This window comes from Gracilinanus agilis, chromosome 1, assembly GCF_016433145.1.
Source record: "Gracilinanus agilis isolate LMUSP501 chromosome 1, AgileGrace, whole genome shotgun sequence".
Taxonomy (NCBI): domain Eukaryota; kingdom Metazoa; phylum Chordata; class Mammalia; order Didelphimorphia; family Didelphidae; genus Gracilinanus; species Gracilinanus agilis.
This window is the reverse complement of record NC_058130.1, coordinates 550,657,307-550,681,128: the sequence shown is the minus strand read 5'-3', so window position 1 is coordinate 550,681,128 and position 23,822 is coordinate 550,657,307. Positions and strand designations below refer to the sequence as shown.

General features: G+C 34.8%; 1 protein-coding gene across 1 annotated transcript in view; it reads left to right on the top strand.

The window, feature by feature from the left end:
- The first annotated feature begins 1,111 nt into the window (after window positions 1–1,111).
- EPB41L3 (erythrocyte membrane protein band 4.1 like 3) overlaps window positions 1,112–23,822 on the top strand; it is a 108,805-nt gene continuing 86,094 nt past the window's right edge. Inside the window, exons 1-2 of the mRNA XM_044666769.1 lie at window positions 1,112–1,303; window positions 11,189–11,386. Of these exons, the coding sequence (XP_044522704.1) occupies window positions 1,112–1,303; window positions 11,189–11,386 (390 nt within the window). The remainder of the gene's footprint in view (window positions 1,304–11,188; window positions 11,387–23,822) is intronic.

Genomic DNA, 23,822 nt, shown 5'->3' with positions numbered 1-23,822 from the left:
GTGATGTATATGCAGGAGAAAAAGGATGTCCAAAAAGCATCTCATATGGTGAGATGTGTAGATCTCCCCTAGGTCTGCTTCTAAGATAAAATAGAGCTAGAGGGAGAATTTCAGGCCATTTTAGATGTGTCTCAGTACATAATTTTCCAATCATAGTTTTAAGTTCTCTGTTCATCCGTTCAACTTGGCCTGAGCTCTAGGGATGATATGGTACATGGAATTTTGGAGTTATCCCCAGGCATGAATATATTTCAGATAAAACTGAATCAGTAAAGTGACTCCCTCAGTCTGAGTCAATACATGCAGGCAGACCAAAACGAGGAATGATTTCTTTTAAAAGCACCTTGGCAACAAAGGCTGATGTGGCTCGGGCAGTAGGAAATGCTTCCGGCCACCTGGTCAGTTGATCCACTATGACCAGACAGAATTTATATTGTCCAGCCTTTGGCATTGTTATGAAGTCAATTTGTAGGTGCTCAAAAGGTGTGTAAGTCAATGGACGCCCACCAAAAGCCTTGCCATGAAAAGCATGTTGGTTATATGCTTGGCAAGTAGGGCAAGCTGCACACACTTTAGAGGCTATAGTGGTTATGCCAGGAGCTATCCATACTCTCTTAACAGAGTCCACGATGCCCTGGGTACCAAAATGACCATTTTAATGAATAGATTGGCAAATTTGGCGATAAAAGTGTCTAGCAGGGGTTTTCCTTCAGAGGACACCCATACTCCATTTATCTGTTTGGCTTTAAATTTCTGCTTCCATTTTGTTACTTCCTTCTCATCATAGGAAAGTGATAAATTTAAGTCATCAGTGGTTGTTAATGTTAAAATTAATTCAGGCCCTTCTATAGCTGCTAGCTTTGCAGCAATATCTGCCCGATTATTTCCCTTAGAGACAGGGTCAGTGCCACCTGTATGGGCAGAGCAGTGAACTACAGCTAGGGCTTTAGGTAGTTGGAGAGCAGAAAGAACTTCATTAATAATTTTTGCATTAGCTATAGATTTTCCAGCTGAGGTTAAAAATCCTCTCATATTCCCTTTTCTATTTCAGTGTGGAGAAAATTGTACTGAGCAGTTGGGTTCTCTTTCTTTTCTTGCAGAACCATCAATCATGACTACGGAATCTGGATCTGACTCTGAATCAAAGCAGGACCAAGAGCCAGAGCACGAAGAAGCCTCTGGACAGCAGGGACAAGCTGGGGTTCAACAGCAGCCAGCAGAGCAGCCGCTCAGGGAGGAACAACAGCAGGCATTGGAGCAGTTCTCTGCAGCAGCAGCACATAGCACCCCAGTGAAAAAAGAGGTCAGCCTCAATTTAGTAAACAGCAGGTCTCTAAAAGTTTCTCATCTTTGTCAGCCAGCTCCCCACACCACATCTTCCAGTTATTCAGCAAATACAGAGGGGTTATGGTTAGATTGGTCAACTTTTCCCTTACAAAAATATCAATTAAGAATATTTGCTGTGCTTATTTTCCATATTTTATAGGATACTTGATATCTTAAAGCTAGGAAGAAACTATGAGGCTAGGGCATCTAGGTGGCTCAGTAGCCTTAGACACATCCTAGCTATGACCTTGACCAAGTCACTTAACCCCCGTTGCCTAGCCCTTAACACTCTTCTGCCTTGGAACCAATACTAAGTATTGATTCTAAGACAGAAAGGAAGGGTTTATTTAAAATAAAAAGAAACTATTAGGGACCAAAGTTTATTCTCTATCTCCAGCAGATAAAAATATATCCTATTTTTAAAACTTTCAAAAAATTTAGATTTCACAACTTTTCTACAATCATCAGGAAGTTAGGAACTGGGGAAGGATTTAGTGGAGAGATAATGAGTTTTAGTTTGGGCATGTTGAGTTTCAGGTATCTATTGGACATTCAGTGTGAGATGTCTGAAAGGAAGTTGTACATGTAAAATTCAGTGTCATCAGAGAGATTGGGGCAGGATAAGGTAGATTAAAGTGAGACATGGCTTCATGTAATGGGCCAAGTGAGACAAATAACCAACAGGACAGAGGAGCTCCAGTTCAGAAGTTCTGGGCATAGAAGGATTGAGTCCTTTACAACGTAGTATCTAGTCCAGCCAAGCTGTAGGCAAGAAGATATCAAATGGGAAGTTTTTTGTAGCTCCCTCTTCTCCATATGATATTATATTTAAATATATACATATAACTATATACACAGAGACACACGGTTTTCACTTTACATAAGTAGACCTTCCTCAGACCTCTACATAAACCAACTTTTATATAATACGAATTTGCCCCTATCAACCCACTTCACTTAGCCTATATAATAAGGGCATCCCCAAAATAATACCTTTACTGAAGTCATAAAATGAACTAAAAGTGCAGCCATATTAAATACTGTACCATGATAATAAATAGAATTGGGAAATAAAAGGCAAACGTAATGATAAAGTGTGTACAGTACTATCCAGTAAAATTACATAGGTGTGCATTTTGTGGCTTCCTTCCCACCAGATGCACCAGCTTTTGTCACTAGTGGCGATAAAGTTATTCAGAGATGTTTGGGCAGTGGTTCTCTTTTATCCTTATGTAGTTGATGATAGCGAGCAAGATTATCCACAACTAGTCTTTGAACTTTAAAAAATCTTGAAGACTGTGGATCCATCTTTTCAGTACAAGAAACAAATTAACTCTCATGATGAAATGCTTCTGCCAACTCTTTCATCATAAACCCTTTTGGTTTGAGTTCAGGTCCTGAAGTTTCCCTTTCTTCTTTTGCTCTCTTTGTAGCTAGCAGTTCAATCAGATCCTCACTTGACAGATCTTCTCCATGAGACTCAATCCACTCCACATTCATTCTTTTGTAATACACATTTCTTTACATAAAGTCAAATTTGCACAAAGAGAATTTATGCAAAGTGAGAATAGCGTGTATGAATACATAGACAGGCATATATATATGTATATATATATGTCAATATATATATATACATTTTAATATATGTGGTATATATGTATACTTTTATAACTGATATATATATATATGTACACATATGGTGGATACATACACACAGACATATACATATATATTCTCTTATTTATGTTCATATGTATATAAAATATGCATAAAAATTATGTAGGGAAGTTACCTGATCTATGTTGTAGAGGTCTATAAATCTTCTACTTTATAAAGTCCTAACTCTTTCATAGATGAGAATAGAATACCTAATTGTTTTATGTACATGCTATGTGTAAAGACCTATTTCAATATGTATCCAAGTTTCAAATTTAATAGCTTTAGGTCCATGATCCTATAATATGTTTCTTGTCCTTTCCTTTTAAGTACTAAAACATTATAATGAGAACGTTATTCACTTAGAAATTTTTGTTTGGGAAATTGTAATACAATTTTAACCAGTTATTAAATAAGTATTTATTAAGCACCTACTATATATGAGCAGTAGCTAGCACACTGGATAGCAGGCTTGGAGTCAGGAAAACTCATCCTCATGAGAGTATAGCTGGCCTCAGATATTTACTAGCTATGGGACCCTGGCCAAGTCACTTAATCATGTTTGCATCAGTTCCTCATCTGTAAAATGAGTTGGAAAAAGAAATGGCAAACGCTCTACTATCTTTGCCAAGAAAACCTCAGATGAGGTCATGAAGAGTCTGTCATGACAGAAAAATGACTGAGAAACAACAAAAATGTGCCACACAGTGAGATTTGGGAACACAAAGACAAAACTGAAACAATCACATTCTCAAGGAACCTAATTTCTATGAGAGAGAAAACCCCTAATACATATAAGTAAATATAAAAGTATATTTGCAAAATAAATGCATCATCATTTCACTGGAGAAGGAGATGGGATCCGGCCTTATTTAAAGGTTACAAACATTTGGGCTGATCTTCGAAGGGAGCTGGGCAATCTAAGGAATGAAGGTGAAGAGAAAGTACATTCGAGGCAAGAGGGGCAGCTTGCACAAAGGCAAGGATGGCAAATGGAATGTTACGAGAAATCTCAATTTGTTTGGAATGGCTATGATGTAGAGTTCATGGAAGAGGAATAATAAGCTTGGAAAGATCAGTTGGAGTCATACTGTGAAGAACTTTAAAAGCTCCAAAGATAAGTTTGCATTTTATCCAAGTTGATAGCCACTAGAGTTTTTGAGGAAGAAAATGACATAGTCAGGTTAATGCCTTAGCAACATCACTTTGGCAGAGGAATTGGACAGAGAGACAAAGACAGAGAGAGAATGGGAATTAATTATTGCAATAATGTCAGTTAATAGAGTAGGGGAGAGGGTTTAATGAGTAGAAAGAAAGTGATGGGTGTGAAAGATATGGTGGAGATAGAATTGATAACCTTTGGCTACTGGTTTGACAGCTGGTGAAGGAGAAGGAAGAGTTGAAGATAAATAGCCACAATTGTAAACCTGAGTGATGGAATAATGATGGTGACCTCAGTAGAAAAAGGGGAATTAGAACAATAGGTGGGTTGGGAGGAAAGTGGGAGGAGGTAATGACATTTATTTTAGACTTGTTGGATTTGAGATGTTTATAGCATATCCAGTTTGAAATGTCCATTAGGCAGCTGGTAATGTGAGACTGGGAGATAGGAGAGAAACTAGTGATAGATATATGGATGTGGGAGCTATCTATATAGAAGGAGTAATTGTATCTTGGAAGTTGATGAAATTACCATAAAAGAAAGGTACAAAAAGAAAAAAGGAAGGCTCAGGACAGAGCCTTATAGGCAGGAGACATAGGGAGTGGATGTTGATCTAGCCACATAGAAAGAAGCAGCAGCCACACAAATAGAAGAACCAAGAGAGATCAATACCATAAAAACACAGAAATGAGAAAATATTCAGGGAAGAAGATAGAGAGTATCTTTAAATGTATGTCTAAAAATTTATTTAAATCCATCATACTGGAACCCTATGGAGGGTTCAGACATGGGTGATGATGTAAGCTTGGAAAGAACTTAAAACAATTGACATAGTGACTAAGCTTGCACAAGAGTTAGTACATATATTACTTCGAAAACAGCCACAAATATTGAGAACCTGTGGAGGGACTGTATCAGTGAGATACTCAGGATGTCACAGCATAAGAGTATAAGATTAAACTGAGCTAAAAATAAATAGGAGAAGCCAACTGCAAGAATTCATATTCTGCCTAATATTAACAGCAACACATCTGGGAGGAACTGTACAACCATCTTCTTGCAATATTTTGAATTGATGAAATGTTTTTAGAGATTCCCCATCATGACTTGAATAACCTGAGGATTAAAGAGCAGCTAGGATTGAGATTTCCTGTAGAATTTAGACAGTGCCAGCATCTGACATTCCATTCAGTACTTAAGAGTGGGTGAAATCTTCATGTTGTGATATATATGGAAATATGTATTATATGATAGTGCATGTATAACCTATATCAAATTGCTTGCCATCTCAGGGAAAAGGTAAGAAGAGAAGGAAAGGAAAGAATCTGATATTCAAAATATGAAAAAAAACCATGTTAAAAATTGTTTCAGCATATAATAGGGGAAAAAATAAAATATTCATGAAGGGGAAAAAAAACTCTTTATGTTGTTGTGTCGTCTAAGTGGAGCAAGGACAGTCCTTGGATACCAGTGTGCCTCTTCATTGTGTCTGCCATCTTATTGGTTTCTCATTCCCAGTGATTTGGCCTTATATGTAAGAAGCCTATTACTACTCTCTTTTCCCAAACTCTCATTGCTGCTTTGTTCAGCCCTACTTCTGCCCTGGGCTGCCTGAAACACAAATAGCATTATTGAGTGTATGCTATGTATTCGACATAGGATTAGACAATGGGAATAAAAACAGAAAAATGAAACAATTCCTCCTCTCAAAGTGCTTACCTTGTATTGGGATGGAAACAGCATATACACAGATAAGTCAATACAAAATATCTACAAAATAATTTGTACCAGGAGTTGAGAGAGGAAGCATGGATTGGTGAAAGGATTAAGAAGATCCTGTTTTTAGCAGCTGAGGTGGTACCCAATCTGATTTAATACTAATTTTATTATATTATTATAGCTTTATTTCTGTACCTGCGATTTCTTGGGTTATGGGAATTGCTGGTGAGGAACTTCTCTACCACTAAAGGTCCTAGCCTTCTCTGTAGTGTTTCCAGTTAAGGTTAAGGGTTTGCCTTGGCTAATTTTATATTCAATTGCTGTCAGAGGCAAGATTTAACCCCAGATCATCTTCACCGAGGCCAGTTCTTTATCCATTATACTAGACTAAGTAATAACAGTAGCTGGCATTTATATAGCATTGTAAAATTCACCAAGCATCTTATGACTATTACCTAATTATATCCTTACAATAACCCCGTATGATAGGTACAACAGACATTTATTCCTGGTTTACAGATGAGGAAATTGAGTCTTAGAATGAGTGACTGGTCCATAGTCAACAGATGGTATCAGTGATGACATTCCATCAGAGGTCTTTCCTGATTTGATATTGCTTTTCTGGCTTGCCCCTTCCTTCATCATTGCTTTGACCCCTTAATACATCAACCTTTTCCCATACAGATTGTTGTTATTGTCATTGATTTGCCAACAGGCTCATGTCATACCCTATTAGGATTTGGATCTCTCCGCCCTACCAAAATTTGCAGTTGTGGCTCCTATTCTCTTGCCACCTTTCCCTCTCAGTTCAGGAGCATTTTCAGGAGGGGCCAGTCTAACAATAAGTGAACAAGTATTGTGGTCCCTTAAGCCAAAAATTAATTTATGCAATGTTCCCTAGTCTTACATCTGTCTTGATTTTCCCACAAGAGTTGCTGCTAAGACTCATTTCCTACTAATTATAGTTTAAAAACAAAAAACAGGCCCTGTATCAGCCCCCAAAATGTCACCTTCACATTAAGTCTCTGTAACAAGTGTTATAATATTATTTACATACTTATTTCTTTACCTCTCCCCCAAATAGATTAAATTCCCCAAAGGCAAGGCAATGTCTTATCTAAGAACTAAGTCTTCCTGGTATTAAATGGATTATAATATTCCATTTCATTAATTCATTTGATCATTCCCCTAGTGTTGGACATTTAAGTTGTTGATGATTTCACATAATGTCATTATAAAAGTCTTTGGATAGAAAACTGGTGTTTGTTTTGACAACAGACTTTCAATATATATTCCTAAAAATGTAATTAATAAAATCATAGGGTATGATAATTTTGTACCTTACTGTATACTTCTCTCTAAAAAGGTTTTATAACCCTCTGCACATAGAAAATTCATATCCTGCACATAGATAGCACTTAATAGATATTTTTCTAACTGAATAGGATAAACTTCTTTGCATTCAATTAAATTGTTAGGGTTGAAAAATATCTACGTTTATGCATGGACTGGGAGAAATGAGAAAATAAATAAAAGTTCCCTTCTACTTCTTATAATCATAACCTTGAAATGAGAAATAAAGCTGAACATTTATAGGAGACCAACTCTGTGCCTTAGGAAAGATACCAGTAAATGTACTTTTTTGTTCCCAAGTCATAGGAGCTAGCTTTTTATAGATTCTTTCCTTATACACTGACTGATCCTTGCTGAGGCTCAGTTGGCCAGTTATGACAAGGACTGGTGCTCTTCCTATAAAAATGGAAAGCAACTCACTGCTAATGGGGTTGTGGGAGAATAGCTACTCTCATTCATTACTGGTTAAGTTGCAAACTTGAACAATCTTTTTGAAGGGTAGTATAGAATAAGTTAAAAATAATCATATTTTTTGAGTCATTAATTACAGTGCTGGGAATATATCCAGAATGTGTTGTCAGAAACAACAAAAGATGAGCTTTCTGTTCTAAGATTCTTTATCATTATATGCAAGAAACAAGTAAGAAATGTAAACAAATGTTCAGCAGTAGAGGAATAAACAAATAAATTATGACATTAATGAAATGGAATATTGTAATACATTTAAGATCAATACATTTAAGAAATACAAAGAAATTTAAAAACACCTTTATGAAATAATGGAAAATGAGAAAAAGCATAACATCAGGGGACGTAATAAAAAAGGGACCTTTTATAAGAGGCCTTATACATATTTTAATACATAAGATATGTAGTCTATAGTTTATATTATATATGTAACTTTAAAATAAGAACATATACTATGTATACATATACATATAAACTTCCATAATCCATATTGTAAGATAAAAGGCGAATTAGAATAATGGACAAAGAATCTTGATATAGAATTAATGAGAATGACTGAAAAATGTTTAGGATATTTTATGTTTAAAACACATTCAACATAAATAATTTCTAAGCTTGTTTAATTGTTTATATTAAAGTTCAATGTTAATTTAATTCAATTAAAAAAAAAAAACCCTTACCTTCTCTCTTTGAATCAATACTTAATGTTGGTTTCAAAGTAGAAGTCTTAGGTTATATTGAATCTTTGAACCCCAAATCTCCCATTTCTAGGCTTAGCTCTCCATACACTGAGCCACCTAGCTACCCCACAATGTTAAGTTTATAATGGATTGTTTATCCCACTCAAAAAAAAACCAAAACCAAACATCTTTCATTGTAATTTCTATTCCTGTTAGTTCCCCACATACATATCAAAAGACTACTTGCCTCTCTAGTATCCCTAAAAGCCTACTTTCTTCTCAATAGGGCAACTCTTGGTCTTGAACTTGAGTGCCTCCTAAAAAATATTTTCACAGAGGTATGTTTATTTGGGCAGAGGAAATATAAAACTTCACATTCACTGGCATGAAAGGAGAGTGTTTAAGGGTACAATTTAAACCAGCTTATTATTTGTGAGTAATTTGCCCCATGACTGCTCATTCTTATAGGTATCATTGTAGACAAAATTCCAAGATTCCCAGACTTCTTCTTAAACTATCTCAAGGCCAAAATAAAGCTAACATTTTTATGACCTTTTGGAGTTGCTATTTTAATGCTCCGAGGCCAGAATATTTATAGTGAGACATTTGGACTGAGCTGCAAGACACAGATTCTTTAGGTGAGGACAGTGCTCCAGCTAAGCATTCCTCTGATGTAAATGGTGTGCCATTTTCTTTTCTCCTCACCAGTTTGGAAAACTGGTCTCCATCCTCCCTCCCTCTCTTCCTCCCTCCCTTCCTTCCCCTCTTCTCTTCTCTTCTCTTCTCTTCTCTTCTCTTCTCTTCTCTTCTCTTCTCTTCTCTTCTCTTCTCTTCTCTTCTCTTCTCTCTCTCTCTCTCTCCTTTCTTCAATCTTAGAATCAATACTAAATATTGGTTCTAGGGCAGAAGAGTGGTAAGGGCCAACCAATTGCAGTTAGATGAGTTGTCCAGGGTCATGGAGCTAGAAAATATATGAGGCCAGATTTGACAACCCAGGCATAGCTCTCTATCCCCTCTAAGCCTACCTAGCTGCCCCACATCACATTTTTCTTAAACTCCTTAGGGTTCCTCCCTGGACAGAATAATAGATGAAATGACTGTGTTAACAGTCTACTTGATAGGAGGAATGCAAGGCAGGAGATACCTTCTAAAAGGAAAGAGAGAAGGCTTAGGTACTGCCACTGAAATGTGGGTCTTTGTTGTTAAATTAGAGCCTAAGAGAAACCAAAGCAGAGCAATGATAAGTGGCCACTAAAGTGATTTGCATTTAGTGAAATTTCTATTGAACAGAATGTTGGAAGATTTTTGCAAAAGAATTTCCTGAATATTCCCCCAAATCATGTCAATCTTGAGATGTTTCTCTTTTTCTTTGGTCTGTCTTTTAGCATGTATAACTAGAAAGATTGGCATAAACTTGTTGGCCTCTGTTATGGTGGTTTTTGTTTTGTTTGAGGTGGGGGGGGGTGTTACCATTTCAATACATAGGGAATTGAAAGAAGGCATTTTTAGGGGAGATGTATTGAATCTCTCTGGTATTTAAGGGATTTCTAAGGGATTTAAGGAGAATCTTGTTGCAGTAGGACTTCCTGTACCCTGTTGAATCTAGCCTGGACTGGTCTGTTTTTATTTGAAAGCAGATTAAAGCTTTGGAAGAGATCTGATCCATTCTCATGCTGGCTCATTACAGTGAAGGGAAGCAGACTTGGGGGATTAATTTGTGATGAATTTCAGTGGTGCTGAGTATATTGAATTAATTTGGAGTCATCAGATATTTTCATACTGATAAAATTTCAGAAAAGATTAGGTCTTGCGGCTTCATTTTCCTTTGTTTCTTTTACATAGAAAGTTTGCTAGCATATATATATATATTTTTGTTTGTTTGTTTTTTTGTCTTTTTTTTTACATTTTTTAAACCCTTAACTTCTGTGTATTGGCTCCTAGGAGCATATATATTTATGTGTATATATATATATACATACGTATATATGAATAGATGTGACCAAGACAGTCAATAAATAGCATCTACTATGGTCCAGCCACTGAGGATACAGAAAAAAAACTAGTCTCTATTTTCAAAGAGCCTGCATATGTGTGTATATGTATACATACACATACCCTTGTAGGTATGAAATATGCATATATACAGATATATGCACATACATGTATGTGTATACTTATAATCCTGTATATGGATGGATACACAGTGAGATATATGTGTATATTATTCATATTATATGTGTGTATATGTGTATATGTATATGTAACAAATTATATATTATGAAATTACAGTGAATAAAAGTTAGGCTACAGTAATATAAATAAATAGGATTTATTTTAGGGTCCTGCAGTATCTAATTACCACATAATACCTTGAAAAAGACCAGTGTTTGGATAGAGAGCCAGACTTGGAGTTGAGAGGACTTGAGGTCAATGTGGCCTCAGGCACTTCCTAGCTGTGTGATCCTGGGCAAGTCACTTAATCCTGTTTGCCCAACTCTTAGATCTCTTCTGCCTAGTAATTGATACTTAGTCTTGAATCTAAGAGAGAAGATAAAGGTTAAAAGAAAAAGAGAAGACCAGGGTTCACATTTTATCCTTTTTTTCTTCTTATATATTTCAGGATTCCTATTTGAAATAAAATGATTATTGATAAATTTTGCCAGTGCAAGTACTTTAAGTAAAACTATGTGTGTGTATATAAATCTATCTCTCTAGGGAGGTTGGGGGGGGGGGGGTCAGTTCTTAAAGTACCTTGTTGTTGCCTGAGCAATACAGTATTATATTTATTTTTTGTCTTCAATTAAAATTCCTTTGTTCTTCACAGGTCACTGACAAGGAACAGGAATTGGCTGCTACAGCTTCAAGACAGCTCGAATATCAGCAGTTTGAAGACGATAAACTTTCTCAGAAATCATCTTGCAGTAAACTCTCTCGATCTCCTTTGAAAATTGTTAAGAAGCCTAAAAATATGCAGTGCAAAGTGATACTTTTAGATGGAACAGAATATCTCTGTGATGTCGAAGTAAGTTGTTATGGGTTGTTTTTTAGGGAGCTGGGAGTTGAGTGGTAAGGGAGATTTTGGTCAAAGATTCTTGAACAAAGAATAAAAAAAACTTACTGAGCACAAGTATAGTTTATGTGAATTCAGGTAAACTATATAAATTTGCAGATTTTGTACCTGTGTGCATTTTCTTTCTTTACTTACACTATGAGATCTAGTTATTGCTCTGAAACATATTAATTTAAGCTAGTATCTAAGATTCTTTTTAAGAAGCCTGAATTTTCATCTTTTAAGGTCATTTAAAACTGGATAGTGAAATTCATTGGTAGACTTTTTTTTTAACCCTAATATCTTTTATATATATCCTTCTATATTAATTTTATTTGTTACAGGGCTAGGCAATGGGGGTTAAGTGACTTGCCCAGGGTCACACAGCTAGGAAATGTCTGAGGTCAGATTTGAACCTAGGACCTCCTGTCTCTAGGCTTGGCTCTCAATCCACTGAGCCATCCAGCTGTCCCCCTTTGGTAGACTTTTGAAACCGTTCACCAACTTCAGGAAGATTTCTAGTGAGTAGGACACTCAGAAAGGAGAACAAGGGACTGAGAGAAAAATGGGTTAGGGGTTAAGGACTAATGGAAAGAAAACATAAGGCGAAAAAGAAGACCCACAGATAGAGTTCTGGCATAAGGTAGTCAGACAACAAGTAAGCTCTGGCAGATAAGAGCTTCCATGGTTAGGAGCTCTGATGGTTAAGAGCTTCAATGGTTCAGAGTTTCACTGGGATGAAGCTTAACCCTTAGCTGACATACTGCTATTTTTATTGGGGTTACAACAGCATAGGGGGAAGGGAAAAGACAAGTGGTCTGATACATTAACATTATGAAGTAATCTTCATGAGATACAAACTGTTGGAACCTAAATAGGTGGAGCTAATGCCCATATCAGGGGTTCATGTGACCTAAGGCATCTACAGTTGTTTGATACATATGTTAATTGATTAATTTGGGTAAAATTAGGAGACTGAGATAACTGACCAGTCTTTGGGAGTGTAGCCTTAGGAAAGGGCTAGGAATTTGGCAAGGTTGAGGTTCAATTGAACTCAGGGTTACAGAAATCAATTATAAGCAATACAAGAGTCAGTTTTTTGAGCACTCTTAAAATCATATCAAGATTAATGTATACCTGGATTATTTTATGTAAATAATTTGTTGCCATCTGAGTACTGTATGGTCAGAACTAACTAGCTACATGGTAGGGTTCTGCCATATTTCTGCACATGTAAGTTTTCTTAGGCAATGATCTACAAATGTCCTTTTCTCAAACCTTGAGGCATTTTCAAATGTTTTACACAGAAAAAAAAAATACAAGTCAATGAAGGGCCTGTCTGTGATTTTCTCTGTAGATACATACAAGAAGTCATCTTATGTCATCTTATTTTAAACTGAGTTGTATAGTGGATTACCAATATAAAGATTTTGTGGTTCCAAGTTAAGAGGCACTCATTATAACAAGCAAAGGAGTAGTTGTTTTTGTTGATTCTGACAATTCTTCATATCTTGTCTTTCCTCTTGAATTGGTTCACAATGTATTTCAGTGGGGTTTTTAGTAGACAATAGAAAAATAATTATTTAGAATGAAACTGAGATGGGGAAGGAAGTGATTCTTAGATCTACTATCCCCTCAAAGGAGAGAGAGCCAGACCTAGAGATGGGAGATTCTGGTTTCAAATTTGACCTGACATTTCCTAGCTATGTGACCCTGGGCAAGTTACTCATCCCTAATTGCCTAGCCCTTATCACTCTTCAGCCTTGGGACCAGTACTTACTATTGATTTTAAAATGGAAGGTAAGAGTTTTTTTTTTGTTTTGTTTTTTTTTTAAAGAACTATTATGCCCTAAGAGTAAATATTCCCAGACTTCAGTAATTTTCAAATGAGAATATCTTTTAGTCTTTTGGAAAACTTTTTATATCAGATGCTTGTTCAGTGTGTGGTATTCTAATTATTAACAGATTTTGTTCATCTGGGTGATTTAGTAACCCTTGACAAATGTTGATGTCTTTGAAATTAATGCCAAAATAAATGTGTATTTCCAAGGTGAAAAATATGTCCCAGGGCTCTAAATGTCTCTGTAGTAGAACATCCTTTATTGCTGACTGTGAATTTGTCTGGTCCTCTTGGCTCCTAGATTGAGGATAGTACTTAAATTAAATGCTTATTTTGTCACCAGAAAATATAAGCATACATAAGTTTTCTTCTGGAACCCAAGTGACCATGACATTCCCTAAGAACACAGTATTGTCTTCCATTTTGAAAGTTTCCTACTTTATGCAAAAAAAAAAAAAAAAAGAAAGAAAGAAAAGAAAAGAAAAAAAAAACCACCCCATTTGTCCATCAGAAGGATATCTCCTATTGATTCTAAATTTGTACTGGGGAGAAAACTCAAATGGACTCATTGGGGAGTACTTTGTTGCCATGGGAAAATTAATTATCTAAAAAAGAATGTAGAAGAAAGTCAACTATTTCACATGGAGACAGAAAAATATCTTTTGAACTATCCCAGTAACTATAGTGTTGATCAGTTTATTGTGAGGCATATTCAAAACCCTTTTACAGGGTAGCTCAGTGGAGTGAGTGTCAGGCCTAGAGACAGGAGGTCCTAGGTTCAAACCCGGCCTCAGCCACTTCCCAGCTGTGTGACCCTGGGCAAGTCACTTGACCCCCATTGCCCACCCTTACCAATCTTCCACCTATGAGACAATACACCGAAGTACAAGGGTTTTAAAAAAAAAACCCTTTTACACACATATACACACAGAGTAATGCTATAACACTCTATACTATATAAACTAAATTTTCATGTTCAGACCTTTATTTTGTGGTTTATTAAGTTTTATATGAGTATTGTTTTGGATAGTAGTGACAATGATCTTTGAGTTCCTTTTCCTTTAAATGTGAGATTTTTTTAAGCTCCCAAAGTTCTTAAATAGAATTTTGTTCTATTCGGGTTCAAAATTCATCTTTATTCCATTTAAGCATAGTACATTTCTGTCATAGTCAGAGATGGCTGGGAAGACAAATTCATTGACCTTTTCAGGGATAACATCTCTTCTATTAAGTAACAGATAGAATGCCTTTGCATGCTAACTCCCTAGCAAAAAGCAATTCAGCATTCTACTTTTCTTTGCCACTGTTTTTCCAAAGTTACTAAGTGCATAAATGCATGCAAGGTTGGTGCACAAAACTGAAGGAAATTATCTAAGTTATTCATTTGAATACCAGAGAATTCCTTTCCTGTAGGAGTCTTCTTAGATACTCTGTCCAATTTAACACTTCTTTGTGAAATATGCTGTTATCTGATTTTCTGCTATCATGTCCTAAGGAGATGACTTCTGTTCCTGTACATTCTACTTAATGAAATACTGCATACTTTGGGGTGGTGGATGAATGCAATACACGATATCTTATTTATCACACCATTTCATATTGTTAAATAAGTGATCTAGTTATAGAGTGAAATTGTCTCCTTTGGGGTCCTTTTCTGGTTAAACTAAATTTTACTGCACTCCTATATCAGTTACTTCTTCAGTAGCAATAAATTGTGGAAAGAAGAAAATTGACTTTATAAACTTGTTAATTTATTCATTCCCTAACATGTTCAGAGGTGGAAAATAATTATTGGTGAGGACAAAATACGGATATTTTTGCAAAGAAAAAATAAAGAGATGGTTATCTTTTAAACATCACAGTAAACATCATAGTAAAATTTCAGGAATCAAAATGATAAAAGGTTTTTGTATTGTAATATTTTGTTTGAACTTCTGATGCTTTAGAATCCTAGCTCCAACAGGATCTGCTGAAGAATGTGGTACCATATAAAGATCTAAAGACTAGCAGTTGGTGTCTATAGATTTTTGCCCAAGGTCTGTCACTAATTAACTATGTGATCTTGCCCAAGTCAGTCAAGTTCTCTGATTCTCATTTTCCTTGTATATAAAATGAAAGTTGGACTAAATAATCTCAAGGATTTGTTCTTATTCATAAAGACTATAATTGTCCAATGCTTGTACTTAATTTTAATAGAAAGCCTACATATGTGGGTTAAATGACCATTTCAAAGATCATGCAATCAATTAGTCACAGCAGTGGGACCAGAACCTTTGACTCCTGGCTCTCCCAGCACAATGCAATTTCTTGAATACCTGCTTCAGATTAACTTGAAAACAGTATATTTCACTGTCTTTACTAAACATATTACTCTGGCTATAGAAACTTAAATTCGTTTAGCTAGGAGAATGGTAGGTCATTGGATTTGGAGTTTAACAATTTGAGTTTAAATAGCCAGCCATGTACTAGTTATGTGATCCTGAGCAAGTTGCCTTAATCTTTGTGGACCTCAGTCTTCTCATTTGTTAAACAAAGATGTTGGACCAGATATACTTTAAGATCCTTTCTCCCGCTAAATCTATAATCCTGTGAACTGAATAATAACATGATCAAATCCTCAATATGTGTGGAGGTATTGTTTCTAGAAAATGTACAAAGGAGAAAAATGCAAATGTTAGATACACTGAATCTGTGGAAAATTGGGTCAGGGTCCAAAACCCAAAAATGTTCATCTTTTCTAGAGATCGTTGAGAATACACTTTTCTACATGCAATTATTTGTAACAAAACTTTAATTCTGATAACATACACTTTTCTTAATACAATAATCACTAAATAACCCACAAAATGTGATATACAAAATAAAACTGGTGACTTGCAAAACCTTTCTTGCTGGGAATCTCATAGAATTCTGGGACCTTTTGTGCTAACATCTCAAAATAACCTTTTTTTACTGGATAAAATTCAATTTTCTTAACACATGAATTTTATAATACCATAAATAATGTGTAGCAATTAAAATTCTTAAAAGTAAATTATTTTTTTCACCTGAACCTTACTCCACTCTGTAAGATAGTGGTGAGAGGGTATTGTACTATATAGTGTACTACTATAAACCCCACTACTTTGGATGCCCTCTGAAAACCAAAAGAGAGGTTGCTGAGACTTTAGTCACTGTTGTTGGAAAATGCTTACTCTAGGTCTGCACATCTTCTTTGAATCTAAAGGACTTGTACTCTACTTTGGGGGCATAATTACAATATAAAACTTGAATTTGAAAGACAAAAGGCAAACATATGCAGCAAATATAGTGAGAGTCTTTACAACAGTAGGGTGAACAAGACAAGTGAAGCACCTAGTAAGATACTAGTTACTACACAAACTTTTACACATTATATAAAGCTCTCATTTTATTTTTCTGCTATTGCTCATAGTCACGAATCTGCATGGTTGTCAATGTGAAAGTAAAAATGAGATTACTAATAAAATTCATTACTTGAAGTCATGCAAGTTAAATGACGAATATGAGAATTGACTAACTCGCATTTGCATATTGGTATTTTAAGTTTGCAAAGCACTTTTCTCATAACAATCCTGGCATTACAAGTATTATTAGCCTTATTATAGGTGAAGAACTTGTACCTCTAAGAGGTAGAATAATTTGACCAAAGTGGGATCCAAACTACAAGTTTTCTTGATTGCTGAGTCCAGTGCATTGTGTTAACCCTCAGTGGACATGAAATGCTGACTAATTAGAAGGTGACCTCAGGAAAATTGTAAACTCTGAAAGTCTAACCTAATTTAAGTAATAGACAGAGGTGTGTTCCCAAAACAACAACAGATACTCTTAATAGCTGAATTTAAAAAGCCTGGCCCAAGTAGACAGTGGGAAATGAAGTGAGAAATGATCTATTAGGACAATTCAAGTTTCCTATAGCCTTCATAAATGTCTTTGCCTCTAAAAGCAAGATGAAACCCTGGAACTCAGGTATGAAGTAGGATTCAGAGCCATAATAAAGAAAAATCTTAAATAATATTTTTTAAAAAGTAGTAGGGATTTCCTATCTCTCTAGACCACAAGATGGCAGAGTACCTTATATCTGTGGTATACTATAACCTAATGAAAAATGATCACTGTGTCAAAAGTGGGAAGGTCTTTCCAGGAGTAGTTCCATGATCAGATATTCAGTATAGTAATTATTTTTTAGATATTTCTCTTCACAAGACATAAGTAGTTTTCTCAATTTTCATTATGGAATCCTGGTTTGGGTTCTATCCTACTTCTGAGATCATTTTTGTATTTACTCTATTTTCTTTGTGGTTCACTTCAAAAATTTTCAGTGTTCTAATCTTGGTTACTTAAAGTTGAAGGAAAAGCTAATTTGAATGGGATAATTATGATAGCTTAAACACATATTTGGAAAATCTGCAATATATATATACTACGTATAGATACAAACATGCATGTTTTAATAATATACATAAATATAATATCTATATTCAGAAGCAATTCTCCAATAGATAAGTGGTCATAATATGAAAAAAATATGAAAAGAATTCCTATTAACAATCATATGACAAAAGAATTCTCCAAATGATTAACAATAAAAGAATGATATTTAAAAAAAAAACATTTATCATCTCACTCCCTTCAAATTAGCAATGATGAAAATAATGTTTGAAAGGCATATTACTACATCATTGGTGGACCTATCCTACTATTTTGGAAAGCAATTTGAAATTATGCAACTTAAGTGACTAAAATATCCCTACCTTTTCACCCAGAGATTCCATTTCCTTGGTTTATACCCCAAGGATATCACTGAGAAGTAGAAAGTCCTCATGTACACCAAAATATTTATAGCACCACTTTTCTATTGCAATGAATTAGAAACAAAATCAATTGGGAAATGGCTAAACAAATTTGGTACTTACATAGAAGCATGGAAATATCCTTATGAACTCATTTAAAGTAAGCACCACCAGAAACATTTTGCAAAGCTGAACACAACAATATAAATAGAAAGAACAACCATGAAGAAAAAAATACCAAAAGTAAATGTTATATAGAATAAGCTTGGCTCAAAAGAAGAGAAACAGGAAAGCATTCTCCATCCCTTGTCAGAGTTGGGATAACTACAAGTGTTGTATATTGCATAAATTTTCATATTACCTAGATATATTGATTAAACTGATTTTCCTCCTAATTTTATTTATTTTTAAAAATATTAGTTGTTAACATGGAATTGCTCTTTGGCATGGAGAAAGGACACAATAGAGGAAATCATGGTCATCCAAAAAGCTAAAGACCTCAGTAAAAATGGATTTAAAATAAAACACTGCCCTAGGAATCACAAGCCTGTAGTTTGAGAACTGGCTCTACCACTTGCTTTATGACCATATCTATAAAATTAAAGCAGTGTACTCTAGATAGGTTTTAAAGTCACTTCTATCTCTAAATCTCTCTGAAATCATAAGCTGCAAGCTGCCTTAATTCCTTAATTTCAGGAAGATTTAGCAGATTTCCTTGCTAATCATATGAGATCTTCTATTCTAGTTTATTTATTTGACTACCTCCTGTTAGATACTGGAAAATTATTTCCAACTACAAATATTAAAATTACAAGGCACTTGTAGGAATATAAAATGGGAATTTGGTGGCATTTTGTTTCTTCACATCAGTGGCTTCAATGGAGGAAGAACAAGAGCTGTACACAGCCATAGCAGAAGGTTTACCAATCATTTGCTTCTCAGAGTTGGCCATGCTTTAAGATACCCTTTGTTTCACTTGAAATCTTATCTTTTTCACAGATAACTAGGTAGACCAGTGGATAGAGTGCTAAGCCTGGGGTCAGGAAGACCAAGTATAAATTCATTCCCTGAAATTGACCAGTTGTATAAACTTGGACAGGTCACTTAACCTCTACCTCAGCTCCCTAATAGCACCTATCTCCCAGGGCTGTTGTAAGGAACTAATGAGATGATACTTTTAGAAGCACTTAGCATGTTTCCTGGCACATTACTATGTACTAAAAAAGCACTAAAATGCTTGTTCTCTTTTCCTTTTCTTCCTTTTTTCAAATAAATTATTATTTTTAACTTTTAAAAGACAATCCTATCAGGGGTACAAAAATACATTATTTCAAAGAAGCAGAAAAAAACTTTTTACAAACAATAAGGCACATTTATGTAACATCAGTCAAAAAGAATAGACAGAGAAAGAGCCATATTTAATATGGCTCAAATACATCTGTTTACTCTTAGAAAGATAGTATTATTTGCAGCAAAGGAACACTGGCATTTTTTCTTGTGCATGCAAAGTAAAAGCAAAGATACTCTCTACACTGTTATTTTACATCATTCTACATACATTAGCTTTAGCAATAAGCACAAGATGGAAAAAGCAAAGGTACAAGCAATGAGAAAGAAGAGGGTAAATAATCTTTCTTTGTAGATGGCATTATGGTGAATTTTAAAAACCTTGAGGTAATCAGTGAAGACACTGAGACCTTTAATGTCATCATCAAAGTATTGGAATACATTATAAATCCATCAAAATTAGCAGCATTTCAGTGTAGTTGTGCCCAAACCAGAAAGAAACTAAGAGAAATCCCATTCAAAAGAGCTACAAAATGTATAAACTATCTGGGAGTTATCCTTCCAAGACATATAGAAGATTTTTGTTGTTGTTCAGTTATGACCCCATTTGAGATTTTCTTGGAAGAGACATTGTGATAGTTTGTCATTTCCTTCTTCAGCTCATTTTACAGAGGCAAACCAGGTTAAGTGGCTTGCCCAGAGTCACAGAGTTAGTGTAGACTTCTGATTCGAAACCCAGCACTCTATCTATTGTATACTTAGCTTTCTCTATATGAAATTTATGTAACTCTTTACAGAAGTGAAGGGGGTCATAATCAGATAGTCCTCACTAAAGGTTAGACTATGCCAACACAATAAAAATGACAATATTACCTAAATTAATTTATGGATTTAGAGATATATTCATCTGATTATCTATAGAACTAGCCAAATATAATTCATTTGGAAAAAAATCTTAAGATAAGGAAAATGACAAAATGAATAAAAAAAGGAACACTTTACATAAAATGAATATGTTTTTGCATGAATCAGATTATCAAAGGTGGTGTTAGAGGGGAAAACTAGAGAGTGGAGAAAATTTCAAACATTGCTGATAAAAGTCTGATACCTAAAGTATCTAGGAATGCCATTGCCACAGTGGTGCCGTTAGTTAGACACATTTCCCAAAGAGGTTAAATTTAGAAAGAGAAAAAGAATCTATATGTCACACCTATTTAAAGCGGTGTGTGTGTGTGTGTGTGTGTGTGTGTGTGTGTGTGTGTGTTGGGGGGGTGTCGGCAGTAGGATGTGGAAATGAACTGGAAACTGTGTGCCCATCAATTGGGGAATGACTGTACTAATTATGGTATCCAAACATAACGGAATAATGTCTTGCCCTAAGAAATGAAGGGAATGAATTTAAAGAAACCTGGTAAAGCTAGTGAGAACATATCCAGAGTGAAGCAGAACCAGGGAAATAACATGCTATAAAAACAACATTGTAAAAATAAATAATTTTTAAGACTCAGTTCTGATCAAGAGAATAATGAACTATGGTTTTAGATGATTATTAATTACCTGACTAAGGTACTTCCTGAAAGAGAAGTTATGGACTAAATAAACAGGCTGAAATACACAGTTTAGCGAAAGACTTGTGGGAATTTATTTATTTTGTTTAACTATGCATATTTGTTTGGAAAAGACTTTTTCCCCTTTCAATGGAAGGGAATTTGGGAGGGAGAAAAAAAGAAATGCAGGTTAAATTTAAAAGAAATAAAAAAATTTTAATGCATGGGAAATTAATGCAGATATATAATAGCTGGTCAAAGTATATGAAAACTATAAATGATTATATAACAACTCTGAATGTTCACTGCACAGAGAACAAATTGGTAAAGCTAAGAAAAGATGGCAACGGATAGTATTGGACAGGTTGTGGAAAGAGAGGCACAAAGGCAATGATAATGAAGCAATGAAATGGTCTAGCCATACTATATCTTAATTTGGAATAATTCAAGAAAAGTAATTAAACTTTTCAGCTTGTAAAGTCAGAAACTAGTCTATTATGTAGCAAAATATTCATAGAAATAGTCTTTCAGGTCACATATCCTTGTATTAGAGAATGGTATAGGAAACTTTGGCACATTAATATAATGAAATATTACTGAACAGTAAAAAATGATGGCCGTGAGGAATTCAGAAGCATGGAGTGATTTGTATTAACTGATAAAGAGTGAAATAGACAGAATTTTTAAAAGAATATATGAAATAAATAGTTGTATAAGTGAAAAGATCAGTAAAAGGAAGGTGAATCTTCCATAAGGGGAAAAATCAAAACCTGGAGAACTGATAGTGAAACATGGTTCCTCAGAAATTTGGGACTCTCATAGGACAGAAAATAGAACACATTGTTGGACAAAGATCATGTTGGATATTTTCCCTTAATTTGCTTAATATTTTATTTTTCTGTTACAAGAGAGTGGGAAATCATTATGAAATGTTGACAGAAGCCATAAAAAATATTTTTTTAAAACCCTTTCAGTCTTGTACTAGAAAATATTTCTGCATCCTTAAATAGTCACCAGAATTAAAAAATTCAGAGTGAATCAGCAACCCAGAAGAATTGTAATTTAACTAGAATGAAGGAGATCTATTTGGTAGGTCAGTGGACCTTAGAGAGGCTAAATTAGTTGTAGATTTGACTCAAGTTTAGGCACATTTCAGATTCTGTATGTAATAGATCTAGAAATTAAGCATTGAATAAGATCTGGTTCTCACCTGGGTTGTATCTGAAATTTGAGTGGACCATATTTCTGGAGACCAATTTCTGTCTGTCTTTGGGAATTGTCTAGGGTTAGATGCCCATAGTGCATACAATTTTGTGATTTGTTTTAAAATTGCAGTAAAGGGATTATAAAGGCAATTACCTTGTGCTTTGTCTTGCAGGTGATTTAATTATCTGTTCAGAAAATGTGTTTCTATTTTGTCTGTTTCATTTAAGGAAGTGAATGGAAAAATAAATCCCATTTACAAGTTTTTCATCTCCTCTAGGAGCTTAATTAAAATTCTTTCCAGTTCCTTTTGAAGTTTTTGGTTGAGCAGCTAATAGGACAGCCATAATCCAGAAAAAACATGGCCAGCAAAAACCGACTTCTGTCCAAACCCACTGAATTCATTCATTCATTCATTCTAAATTTAGTAGATATTCATTAAGCTTCTCTTATGGGCAAGCAGTATGTTTTGATTCCGTGAAATTACCTGAATTTCTATTTCATACATTTTGCTACTTTGGGCATCTATCCTTTCATAGGTGAAATGTTTTATCAGTTGAAGCAAGGTCTCCTTTTTTCTAACTGAATGACTGACTCTTAATCTTGAAAAATCAGACCAATGGAGAATTTGCAAGGCTGAAGAAAATTGTAATTAACTTTATTTCCTTCTGAGATGACACTTAGGAATAACAATTGGAATGCTTACATGCTAAGCCTTTTAAAATACATTCTCATTTCCTTAACATCTCCGATATTAAATCTACTGCCCAGGGGTGTAGGAATCATCTTGATCTGTATTCATTAAGGTTTTGACTAACAAACACACACCATTTTGATGAAAGTGATTTCTATAGTCTACAGGTTTTCATTTCGAAAAAGTAATTAACTTTAATATTCTGTAATTAGTGCACATATAGCCTATTAAACACTTTAAACTCACAACAAAGTTGAGAATTGACGCATATATGTCAGGAAACACAAATGAGTAAGACTCTGAACCACATTAAAATGCTAATTTAAATGTTCTGGGCTTTAATTTTCAAAGCTTGAGTGACTTTTGGTTTTAAGTGCCAGGTGCTTTGTCAAGTGCTACATCAATTCATAAATAACTTGGTTTTCTTTTTTAAAATTTACCCAAATTTCCTTTGAGGTGACTTGACTTAAGTTCAGAATTAAAAGTTTAATTTGTAAAAGTCTGAGTTTAGAAGATTTAGTTATTAATACTTAGCATTTAATTAGTACTTAACAGAAGCAATTTTTTAAAAACCTCTACTTTCCATCTTAAAATTGATACTAACTATTGATTTTAACACAGAAGAGCTGGAAGGGCTAGGCAGTTGGGTACGTGATTTGTCCAGGGTCACACAGCTAGGAATTGTCTGAGATCAGATTTGCACTCAGGTCTTGTTGACTCCAGGTTTGGCACACAATCCACTGAAGCACCTATCTGCCCTTTGAGCAATTTGTTTTGAACAACATTGGATGTTATATTATTTGGAATCATGGTAGCTTTTTCCTGACCATTGTTTTAGCAGGGAGATTTTGCACATATAAAGCACATACTTCTAAGAGAAATAGCATGATGTAGTGAATAGAGAATCAATAGATCAAGTCATATATATAGAATGAAGTTAGGAAGCTCTGGATTCAAGTCCCCAGCTCTAATTTATGCTTTTTATTGTTGTGATTCAGTTGTGTCCAACTCTTTGTGACCCACTTTG